We start from the raw sequence: 12,531 nt of genomic DNA on the forward strand, positions 1-12,531 counted from the left end.
CAGGCCTGTAGTTCCCTGGATCCTCCTTCTGGCCCTTCTTGTAGATGGGCGTCACATTGGCAAGCCTCCAGTCGTCCGGGACCTCCCCCATTAACCAGGAACAGTTAATCTGTACCTGCTGCAGAGGGGCGGGGACAGATGCTGAGGTACATATCTTTACAAAAGTTTTTCCCTCTCTCTGCATCATCTGAGATAGTTTCAAACCTGTTAATCTGTACCTGCTGCAGAGGGGCGGGGCCAGTTAATCTGTACCTGCTGCAGAGGGGCGGGGACAGATGCTGAGGTACATATCTTTACAAAAGTTTTTCCCTCTCTCTGCATCATCTGAGATAGTTTCAAACCTTGAGGCCTTTTGGAAGAATATTCTTCTTCACTTTCTCTTCTGTAAAACCACTCCATAGCAGAGGAACGCTTTTACACATCCATCCTTCTTCTCACATCTTTTCAGCAGAGCCTGTATTGCAGGATTCAGAGGAATTTTTCAGTTGTCTTGTCCCAAACTTTGGCCATGTCTAGGCCACATATCATGATAAAACCCAGAAGTGAAATGCCTTCTTCACCCTACACCCCCGTTGCCCTTAGAAATAAAGCTAGGGCATTCAGGGCACAAGGGAGTACAGTGCAGTCTGATAGCTCCCCAGTCTGCATATCAGAGCAGAGCAAAGGTCTACAGAGCGTATCAGCGGGTTTATCCACCTCACAACATTAAGGTGGATTGTTACATACATTGGCTTACGTTGAGACTATTTCCTTCTTCTATAATGTATTTCCAGTGATGAATGTGAGCGTTTTCCTTGGCCTGTATGATTGCTGATTTAGCATCAGTTTTTATTGGAATTAAAGAAACAAAGAAAGAACAAAAGCACCATTAAGTATTTTCAGAGTCTAACATTAAGCCTAAAAAAGTCAAAACGTAACATGAAATAGGTGCTTTCCATTATATGGCAGCACACATTGGACAAATTAATGTCCTGTGAAAGTCATCTTTAGGCACCTGAGGTAGATCTCTTTAATTTTAATAACTTGGCATTATATGACCTGCTATTGCTTCTGTTAACATTTGTTGTAATTCATCTATTAGAGAGAGCAATAAAAAGTCAACAGATATGTGAAAGAAGCATCAGAGAATTGTTTCAGTTGAAGGCAGCCAGACTAAATAGTGTCCTTTTTCTTACCATGCTTCTGTTACATTTTGAGTTATGTATCTACATTTCCATTTAAATTTTATACAAATTTTTGTATTTTTTTACAGTGCAGCAAATTATACCTGATATTATTTATCAGAGCAAGAGCAGCTTCAGGAAAATATACAAGCTTATTACACATAAAGGGTTCAAGTTTTTAAACAGAAAAAAAACTTTTTTTTTTTTCTGCAATGTATCTGTTTTTTCTATGTCTATATCTCATCGATCATGTTTCTAATTTAAATCCCTGCAAAAAAGAGACTTTATCATAAAAGACTGCAGTTGACATTTATTTTAAAAAAAAACTGCAAAAGGCTAAATCAGTACATTAAGCCAGCAAAACAGATTTGGAATGGTTCCAAAAACAGTATTAATTATAGCTCTATAGAAATTTCATCTGAAGAGCTCAAAGCGCAATGCAAAGCTTAAGTTTGCCTTAGATCACGCTGGTGAGGTATATGCCTCCTGTGTTCCAGATGAGCAGTGAGGCTGCAGGTCTGTGACAGTCTAAGCCAGTAAAAAATGCTGGGTTTATGGTCCTGCCTTCTTCTCTGGATCTGCTATTCATTTACAGCCTCTGGCTTGTCCCTGCTCTGGCTCTGACCTGATCCAAAATAACCTGGGTCAAGGACCTAACCTGGCAGGAAAAGATCAGCAAAGCACTAGTGCCACACTAAGGAAGGAGCTGAATTGCAGTAAAATTGGCTTTGGTGATCCTAAGGAATTACACAATTGCCACCTGAATTTGCTCCTTTTCTGTTGCATTAAAAAGATAGATAAAATGTTTTCAAATATCACAGTACTAAAAATATTGTTTGTAAGGTTTTTCCTAATCTTTCAGCAGGGGAATACTCTCTCTGTTTCACCATTAAAAGTTAAGGTTTCAGTCACCCCTGAAAGAAAAATAATATCTCCTATTTGATTTTCATAGTCACCTTCCTGCTTTCTCCTAAATTGCTACCATGCCTGGGAGGAGCTCCATGTAAACACCTGCACCCCGCCTCGTTATTTTCTTGGGCTCTCATGCCTAGTCTGTTCTAAATTTGTAGGCATTTTTGAGCAGGAACCTTCTTTTTGTTATGCAATATTATAGCACTTAGCACAAAAAGCTCTTGTCCAGGACTGAGAAGCTTTTTAATACAAGTGATAAATCATTATAATAATGCAGGAGAGAAATATTACATTGGTCATGATGATAACACATCCTCTTCTTTATTCTGCTATTACTGAAGTCAATAGCAAAGCTGTATTGACTTCAGATGGTGCAAGATTAAGCCTTACAGCATTATTATTCCATAGCATTTTGAATTTTTTTTTATAAAATGTCTTCAGCACAAAGAAAAACCTTAGCTTCATAACAGTATACACACACAGGCTGGATTGACAATGATACAGATGTAGATATATCCACAGGGTGAATATAACGTGTGCGTATGTATATATACAACTTATATATATATCTTTTTGTATTTTTTTTCTGAGACTGCTAAGGTGAGGTAGGCATTATATTTGCCCTTAGATTGATATGTCTGTTAATCTCAGGACTCCTGTCAAGATTAGTTTTATTATCTAAGTGAACAGTAATTTAAAAGAAATAGCATTTTATTGAACTTCTGCTTAAATCCCAGCAACTTCAGATAAAGACAGTCTGCCTGGCGTGACGTGACTTGAGAGCTGAAACTGCAGGTTCCTCAGAAACTGCCATCTACTTTCATCTGTGCAGTGCTCAAAGCCACACTGTGTGTTTATATTAAGCTCAAACGAAATTAATGAGTTTTTAAAGAAAAGTAGCTGTAATGAAAAATCTTAAATATAATTTAAAAACTGTAATTTAATACAAATTCATGACATCAACCTCTGTGTATGCAGAGGTTCTATTTAATTTTCATTAAATAATGTAATATCTTTTTTCAAATATCATTTGACGTTAGTAATTCCTTTTTTATTATGTGTCTTATCTTAAATTGATAGCCTAGTATTTCATACAAAGACTGCAGGCTGCTCAGTTCCAGCTGCTTACACTTGAGCACCCACTGGATGGCAGTCACATGCAACTTTGGAAAGAATTCAGCTTGGTCCTTTAACTTGCTGACCTAAAAAAGAAATACTAGTGAAGTGCCTCTAAAAAAAAGTTTTATTAGATAATGCTAGTTTAGAACAAAGACAAACAATAAAAGCGAGCGGACAGAAGTCTCACTATTCCCTCACTGTTGTCTCGTGGTGCACCATTTCATTTCAGGTGCCAGGATTAGAGAAGGATGTAGCTCAAAGCTGGCCGTGGAAGGCAACGCAGGCATCCCCCATGGGACAAGAGATGCCAGAGCTGGCAACTGAGTGGTAGCTGGCTCTATCACTAGTCAGAAATGCTTGCCCCTATTGATGGCAAGGCCAGGAAATCAGTATCAACAGTTTTTAAATGGACATTTGTTTCAACCAGAAATCAAAACAACCCAAAACTTCAGAGTCGTTAAGCCCTTAAAACAATTCATAGCTGAAGCCATTTTGAAATCTTTCCTTGACTTCAATGAGATCTGGAAAATGTATGTGAATATAGATTCAGTTATCGATTCAGTACAAGAGGTCAGTATAAACTAATACCCCTAAGCAGCAAACTGGCTGTATCTGTTAGAGCCTGCAATATAACAGCATTAGTCTCCTTGTTGCCATCCCTGGCTCCCACACGTGGCAGGATCTTTTGCCTCTGCACCATGATGGTATGCTCTGCCACACTAAAGTCCCAAGGGGGGACGAGGTCACTGGAAGGATTTATTTAGTTTTTTTAATCTGGCCAAGATCACCGCTAACTAAACTGTTCCAAGGTGAGGGGAAGAGGGGGCACACCTGCTCATATCTTTGACTCCCTTTTGGCTGCACCAGAAAGCTGCATGGTTTCACCACTGGCATGCCCTGCACGCCCTGCTGCAGCCTCTCTCTTTGAGCTTTGCCACAGAAGTCCCACTGGAGGCCTCCCCTGTGCAGGTATGCACGTGGGTCTGCCTCTGTGCTGTGCTTGTGTAAGGATTTCCCAGAGGAATTGGGAAAAAAGGCGGGGGAGGAGAGGGCAAGAGCACTAGTTCCCTGTCCTTTGCTTCCCTGCCACAGCACTGGCACCATCCCCATTTCCAGAGATGGGCAACCTATGACCACACACAAGTTTGAGGGATTTGGTGAAATACAGTATCATTATTTTGTGATCGTTGTCATAGCATAATGGTATATTTTTACTTATTTTAAATGTGAGTACCATTATGCATTTTTGCCAGGAAAGGCAAAGTTGGAGAATTGTGTCTGGCAGAACAGGGTGAGGTTTGCAATGCTCTTTGGTTCCTGAAGGATTTTCCACCATGGCCTCAGAAGAGCTTCTTAGCAAATATAGCTTGTTCGATTACCTGAACTACAAAACGTAAGCTTTGGGTGATGCGGTGATATATTAGATATTCTGGGCCCAAATTACAGAGCATCTTAAAAATAAAACCCTATACCTCAATGTTGTTGTACTATATGGGCAGAAGGCAGCCTGGTATTCTTGCAGGGAACCTGTATTGCAAAGAAACAAACTATAGCTTTACATAGCTAAAATACTGATTCTCTATTAATCCATTATGGACCAGCCTTTTCACATCCTGAACATTAACTGAAGGCAAAGGGAGTTTCACCACATCACAGCTGACAGGATTTGATATTCTGTATTTGTGCATGTAAATGCTCACAGTGATTCATCATTTAAATTGGCTTTTCATTTTCAGGTGTGTCCTGCAGACACAATTAGCATTCTCAGGTAGGGACAGCCTGTACATTAGGCAGGGATGACTTTTTATTACTTGTTCCTAATAGTTACTCTGGACCATGGCTACGGCTCTAGGATACCCGCAATACATTGACACATAGATAAATGGATTGATAGATTTATAATAATTATTATAATTTATTAGTATCTTATCAGATTAGTGATGATCTGATCAACCCCACTGCTCAAATTCCAAGTTACAATAAAAAGAAATATTTAAACATTGCTCCAGATGGATTTTGGAAAAGGAAGAACTTAAATGTTGATGATGTTGACAAATACCAATGTACGTGGTAGTATGCCAAATTATTTTATGAGAGATACTCCAGTATATTTTAAGTCATACAAATAAAAGGAGAACCTAGAAGATTAATCCTGTGCAATCAGAATGTATCAGAAATAATTCCACTGCAGGCAAAGAAGTTACATGAGGTTAAAGTCTTGGTATATGAGAGGCTGGAGGATCAGGGTTTTGTGTATCAGTCTTCCCACCAATCTTTTCCTGATATGCCTCTCTAAAGTCTATACCTTCATTTTAATAACCATACTGGTAAATACCATGACAGCTCTGAGATCTGAGCCATTCCTATTTGTCTTCTGAAATAAGAAGGGAATATTTTTTTCACCTGATATGTCTGCAGCTCCCATTGACAACAGGTCTGATACTTGTGATGTTGGATGCTGGAACGCTGATTTTCATTCCACCAGGGAAACCAACAGCAAGCACGTAGCTGGAGTTTGTACTTAGTAGGACCTGCTGTGGTTAATGTTGAGAACTGTTTTTTATTTTAACTCTTTGTATTCGCTTGGCTGCACCGTTTCAAAAATAACTCTTTTTGATTTGAAATTATGTCTAATGTCAGGTAAAATATGTATTTCTGCTGTTTATTAAAAATCTGAGAAAAGCTGTTCAAGATACTCTGAACAAACTGAAACTTCTTAGTTTCTGAGTACGAAGATGGAAACTATGTTCTTCCTTATATTTAGCTCAAAAGTCTGTCGTTTAAAATTGGGAGGTAGCCAGTAGTCATGCTAATAAACATTCATGGCCAAATTTTAATAACCAGTGTGAGAACTAGTTATGATCAATTAAAAATCATTTCTGAATATGAGCATTTGCTAGACATCTTTTGTCATCTGCAGAGAACATTCTCCCTCTCTATCATGTATATACACTTGTCTTGCTGGGGTTTTATGGAGCAGTATAAGAAAGACGGGACTTCTCTTTTCCAGTCCAGTATAGTTTTTTGAGATGATTGCCTCTGCAGATTCATGGGTATGAAATCAGTAGGCTTTCCAAGTACACGAGCTCACAGTATTCCAGGGTATCAGGGGATTCAGCCCTTCAGTTCTACACTATCTGCCATTCATTTACTTTTAACCACTGAATTGAAAATTTGCAGTATCATTAAAGCAAACCATTCCAAGATAATAATATTTTGAAATTAGAAATTAGAAATATGGCAAAAAGATATGTGAAAAAATTGTATGCCCTTTAGTGTTGCGGTTTCTCCAGAATTACTTCTGCAGTCTATTATACCCTGTAAAGTCTTAAATCGCATGTATGAGTTTCTATCCTGTTTTGTGCCAAGGTAAGGCCAGAATAAAATAAACAATTGCTGCTCTGCCCTCTTTAAGTCTGTGTAATAAACATGTAAAACTGAGAAAATCAATAAAACAGAATAGATAAAAATTCACCCCAATTACCTTTATGAAATGTGAACATCAAAACTATTGAACTGTATCGAACTATCTTAATAGTGCTATTACTAAGCATTTTTCTGTTAAATAGCTAAAAACCAGGAAGAAATATGCCAATATAATGTGATTGTTGTGTCATATCGGGGACAATATGAGTTTCCTATAGATTAAACTATTTAGCTAAGTTGATTACTCTTGAATTTATTTTTTAGGTTTCACTAGGTGTCATCACAATTAAATTGAACAGCATTTTCAATAAGAAAATAATAAATATGAAGTGCAAAAAAGTATGTCTTATTATTTTTTTACTTTTCTGAGAGAAAAGGAGAATGCGCAACACCTGCATTAGTCTCAAATTCTCAGCTATGTAAACCTAGCTTTAGCAGTAACATAGGTCCCAAATGGAAATCTTATATTAAAATAATAAGCTGTTTTATTATTGAAGTTGATGCTGTTGTTATTTTTAGCAATTATATGGAAGCACACAAGCAAAAGCTGAAGTGATTGTACAGCAACCAGAACAAACAAATGACCAATATAGGTATTTTCCAGGCCTTGGGAACTGTGGAGATGGCAGATATGGAAGGAAGGGTATTAACTGTTATTTTGCCTTTATCAGAATGAAAGCAGAGCATATCAGACAGAGTTGTAAGTGGCATAAACTCTATAAAAGTAGACCTGATTCAGTAGCACTGTAAGAAGGCGGACCAGTTCAAAATACTCATCATTTCTTTTCCCTTTCCCCAGCTTGATCACTATCCTCCAACAAGTTACAGCCTGCCAACAGCGTCTGACATTCAATTCAACTCCCCAAAGGCACTATTCCTAGGAAAAGTTATAGGTAAGATTTCATTTTATACCTGGTTATTTTATTAGGTGTTTTCAGAGAATACTGAAAACCGTAAGCACACGGGACAATGAGGTGTGTCGTGTTTGCAGCAGGATGCTGCACATGTCATTCCTGACTAGAAAGTGGTGATATTGGAGTTATACCTAAACGAAGGGTTATGTTCACCTTGTCATATAGGCTGATGTGCACACAAATGGGTGATTGTCTGCCCAATGCATGGAAAAAAACATATACGGGTAAAGAGACACTTGTAACTTCATATTTGTGAAGTTTCATTACCCTCTCAGTGTCAGGTGGAGGGAATACGAAATCATTGGGACCACTGCTTCTACGAGGAGATATTGAAGTTATTTTAGATAGTATCTTCTCCTGTGAAGGTATCATATGCTTTATATAATGCCTTTATTTCTGCAGTCAGCCTTCTTATCCCAGTGCATCCTCTTGTGGCATAACTATCCCTCATCACTGCCAAAACTGCCACTTTCTCACAGTGAGGCCCACTAGCAAGGTCCTTTAGAAGTCTGTAACACCTACAGCAACACTCATCTATACATTTTCCATCCCTTTTATGGACCTCATCATTATTTCCCAGTGCAGCAGCTTCCCAGCCAGCTCCCCAGCTGAACTCTAAAGGCAATACAGATGCATCTTAAACTGCCTGGGCCTCACTTTTAGGCCATCCTACTTTCCATTGCTTAATTTTTCCACTACTGGCATCTTACATGAATTTCCAGGGTTACTCACTTCAGGAATCAATTATTCCCCTGACATTTACAGCTTTTAAGAAGGGCTTTTTCCCCTTTGCAGAGTAAGGGGGTATTGATACCATTTCCTCTAAGTGCTTTGTACAGGGATGTGGTTGCTTGAACGGCAGTGAAGGGTTTAATCCAGAAAATTGTAAACTTTTCTTTGTTTTGTGGTCTAAGGCAGTAAACCTGTGAACACCATGCACTGATTTTTGAAGTGGAAAAGCAATTGACCACATAGCTAATGTGACTTTTTGAAGATTGTTTCATTTTTAAAATTTAATGTGTTGAGCTTCTGTGAAATAGGAAATGAAAAGCCTTTAAAATGGTTGGTTAGCAAGAGAGACATGAACTATTTTCTGGTACTCTCAAAGTCAGTTCTATAGATAGTACAAAAGACGATGTGGTCTGATTTTGGCAAGTGTCTGGAAACCAGGTGCATTCCCACCTCACCAGACTGAATTAGGGCGGTTGGACTAGAGCTGACTCTCTACCTCCGCCAGGTTGCCGGCCTCTGTATTCATTAATTAGGGTGAGGAGACGAAGGACTTCAGGTGGAGCCTTCAGCAGCTGGAATAGCTTTGCAGGCAAGGAATGGGGCTTGAGTCTTTCCTGCCAGGCAATTGTGATCAAAAATATCAGCTATAATTTGCTGAAGAGTGTTGCAGTGTCCCACTTCCATAATGGATTAATTGCCAGTGAGGTTCTGTTTCTTTTGAGATGGCAGCTCTCTGTAATGCTTCATTTGTCTAAGAAACTACCACGATATGGCAGTACTGCCTCCACAGCTTAGCCTTCTAAATAAGCTTACCTTTTTTGAATGGTTGTTTGGATCCAGCTAAAACTGGCGCTTTCCCGGCCATTCTAATCAGGCAATGCTTTGGAGGAGGCTGAACAAGGTGCATGAGAGAGACAATATGGAGATAGGCATACAACAGAGAAAATACTGCAGCATAAGAGATAAATAAAAGTGAAGGGGAAGAAAAGGACAATTACTAAAACACAGAGGAAAACAATGGAAGAAACACAAAATGAAAGAGAAAGCAGGAAATACTGTTTACGTGATACTCATTTAAAATACCCTGAGTGCAGACAGAGCTCTGCAAGGAAACCACTTCTTATTCCTTTGAATTGCTGAGCTGGCAGGTTTACTAGCAACACAGTCATGTAACCACATAGATGAAACCGTGACATAGATAGGAGGTTTAGTCTTTGCACTGGTTCTTTCTGAGCTGAATTTTTAAACACAGTCATAGCACTACAAAATCAAAGTCCACCCAGCTGTCTCCCACATAACCCCATGCCCAAGTGCTGGTTTCTTTGCCATGTTTAAGTACTCCCATTCTGAAATTTTCCTTAGGCATTCATGAATAATAAAGGGGCTGCAAGAACTGGGCAGTTCAGATCGTCCGTGATATGACCTTTCATGTCTAGGTTACCTGTTTCAATATTGGCAGTGACTGAAAGCCATAACCATCTCAGAGGTCCAAATAAAATGAGTTATCCGTCCAGTTCTGTTCCTACAGATCCAAACCCACAGCACCTCACTTTCACCTCATTTCTGAAAAGTCATGTATCTGGCTGAAAATAGTTTTAAGTATCCTCTGACTGTTTCAGTTGGATCCTACCAAATGAGAAATGAAGCTTGGCAACAGAACAATATCTGTATGCTGCCTGTTAATATCAAGAGCTTGATCATAGGACTCACGAGACTTTCCCAGAATAAAGATATATAAGAAAAAAAAAATACCAGAGGTCAGTGAATATAATTTGATTTTTTTTTTAAAGAAAAAAGTAAGAAAAGTTTTAAATATCTGGGAACTTACAATTTATATTCCTCTCCCTCTTTATAAATAGGGTAAACTGACAAGAGTGATTAAAAGCAAGTTCCAAATCTAGAATTTCAAATAGTAAACATAGTCCTTATAATATCTGTCCCATAAATATATATGGTACAGTTGAAGATTGTCATCAGGAAGCATAAAGCAATCACAGATACCACTGAAGCCCACCTTCAACTCTTCTGCTAACTTGAAGTTTGGGAACAGGCAAAGGTCTTGGGATATCTTGAAGGAGTAATTTGTGGATATGTTATGTTTCTGTTTTCCTGTGCTACCTGGTGATTTTAAGCCACAGACAACTGTGTCCCTGTTTCTGAAGATGCTATTTGTCATCCATTCTTACAAACCTCATCATGCATTTATTATATATTGTATATCCTATTATCCCTGGGATTGATTACTTCATTTTTAACAGCATAGGATTATATTAGCATAATTGACAATATGATTCTTTTGCTTTCTCTTCTCTGCTTCTGTTACTGTCCTCACAAAATATTATATTAAGCACAAGAGCAAATCAGTACTAAAGAAACAAACAAAAAACCAACTTCTATTCTTTCTGCCAAAGAAAAATTGAACTTATCTGCAGGGACACAGATTTCCTGATGTAAAATTGTTGTGCAGCTGACTCTGTCCATTGATCAGCTTTGCTGTGCAACTCTCAGAGTAATGCTGAATGAGGGAAGAGCACAGTTAACACAGTTACACAAGTGCAGCAGTTTGAAGGGCAAAGTAGATGCAGAATCTAGTATCTTTAAAGCTTCTGCTTGTCACATTGTACTGGCTAGGCATATTTCAGTGGACCAGAGGGATTAGCACCAATGGAAGATCTGGATACATATATCAAGTTACAATCTGTACCCACCTGCAATTACATTCTCTAAATGGGCGACATGGGAGTAGCCTCCTATTTCACTGCTAGTCTGTCATTAGTTGCATTCAGTTTCTGTTGTTTCCATACTATGCAATTCTTATTTGCCATCAAAAATGAATGCAAGGCCCTATTTCTAAAGACAGATGGGGTTTTTGAAGAGCACTCTGGAACAATCTTACTAAGAAACTGATCTGCCTGTCTGATTTCCATTTTTATTAGGGTTATTTGCATAGGAGCAGCTGCTTCTGCCACAGCTGTGCTTGCTGTGATAGCTCATATGCTGCCAGTCAGAAATGATCACTTGTATAACACCTACCGCAACGCAACACCACTCTCTGCTCTAGGTGTTACAACAATATGGCTGATTAATAAAATGGTGACGAAATGGCTCCATGCCTCATAACTGTTCATAATATTTTCTGTAAAGCAGGAGGGTCACATCAGAAACAAAAAGAAATGATTGAATTGCAGTTGTAATCAGGGAGCGTTTCTTCTTCTTTAAGTTGAGGTGTTTTCTGCTTTCCTGAAATAATTTCCAGAAAACTCAAATGTTCACTGGCTTGAAAAACACTGATATATAATATTTTTAGCCTTCTGGGAAACTGGAGTTACAGGCATTCAGTATATAATTCTTACACAGACAAAATGGATTATGGTTTGAGGTGTGAAATAAAGCTAAAGGAGACAACGAATGAAAAATCCTGTTTTACGTGAGTGTGTGTCTCTAGTGCTAATATTAAAAATAATAGCACTAGAGAAATGCAGGATTTTATAAAAAAGATAGAAGGGAATTGTTAATGTTTCAAGGAAGTTCTGTAATCTGTTGTTTAAACATACTTAGGCTTTGATGGCTGGCACAGATGAGGTAAGAGGGAAAAGCTGGCTATCTGGATGACCAGCTATGAAGAGAAAAAACAAAAAGTAGACAATGTAACAGGATGTGTTATATATCACAGTTCAGATCTCAATCTACATTTTCATTTAGGCTGCAGCTTGAGACTCATTACTGAGGTAGAATAGAGCAGAGGTTTGCTTTTCCCTCTAAGTGTAGTGGTTTTGGATGCAAGGTTTGTCTTCACATCCTTTTTGGAGGCCTACACTAATTTCCATTATGGGAACTTGCTATATAGGGAACAAATGTCATAGTCTGTACTTTATTACTGGAAGTGGAGTATTTCTTTGGGTTTTAATATGCATTTATAAAGAATTAGCTACACATAATTAAACATGATTTTCTAAAAGTATCATTCTGGTGAGCAGAAATAATTTGAGAGTTTCTTAATAGGATATTTGATTGAGCACAGAAACACCCAGATCAAACGAGTTGCTTTTGAGAAAGTGGCAGGGAAGTAAAGGAAATGTGCTCCTTGTCTGTTTTCCATCCACTCCAAATCAAATGATATCATTTAGAAAATACTTAAATATCCACTTGGAAACAACCAACATAATACAAGTCATCTATAACACAGACATTATCAATTTCAGAACTGACAGCTGTCCCTGCAGCTAAACTCTGTAAGCTCCAATTATGTCTCTGCCTCACCCTAG

At 38.3% G+C, this 12,531-nt stretch overlaps 1 protein-coding gene across 1 annotated transcript in view; it reads left to right on the top strand.

Moving 5' to 3' along the window:
• Nucleotides 1–12,531, top strand: part of CNTNAP2 (contactin associated protein-like 2) — a 972,464-nt gene that overhangs the window by 885,000 nt on the left and 74,933 nt on the right. The window contains exon 21 of the mRNA XM_019470872.1: nucleotides 7,420–7,513. Coding sequence (XP_019326417.1) covers nucleotides 7,420–7,513 — 94 coding nt within the window. The remainder of the gene's footprint in view (nucleotides 1–7,419; nucleotides 7,514–12,531) is intronic.

The sequence above is a fragment of the Aptenodytes forsteri genome, unplaced genomic scaffold, assembly GCF_000699145.1.
Source record: "Aptenodytes forsteri isolate BGI_AS27 unplaced genomic scaffold, ASM69914v1 Scaffold282, whole genome shotgun sequence".
NCBI lineage: Eukaryota > Metazoa > Chordata > Aves > Sphenisciformes > Spheniscidae > Aptenodytes > Aptenodytes forsteri.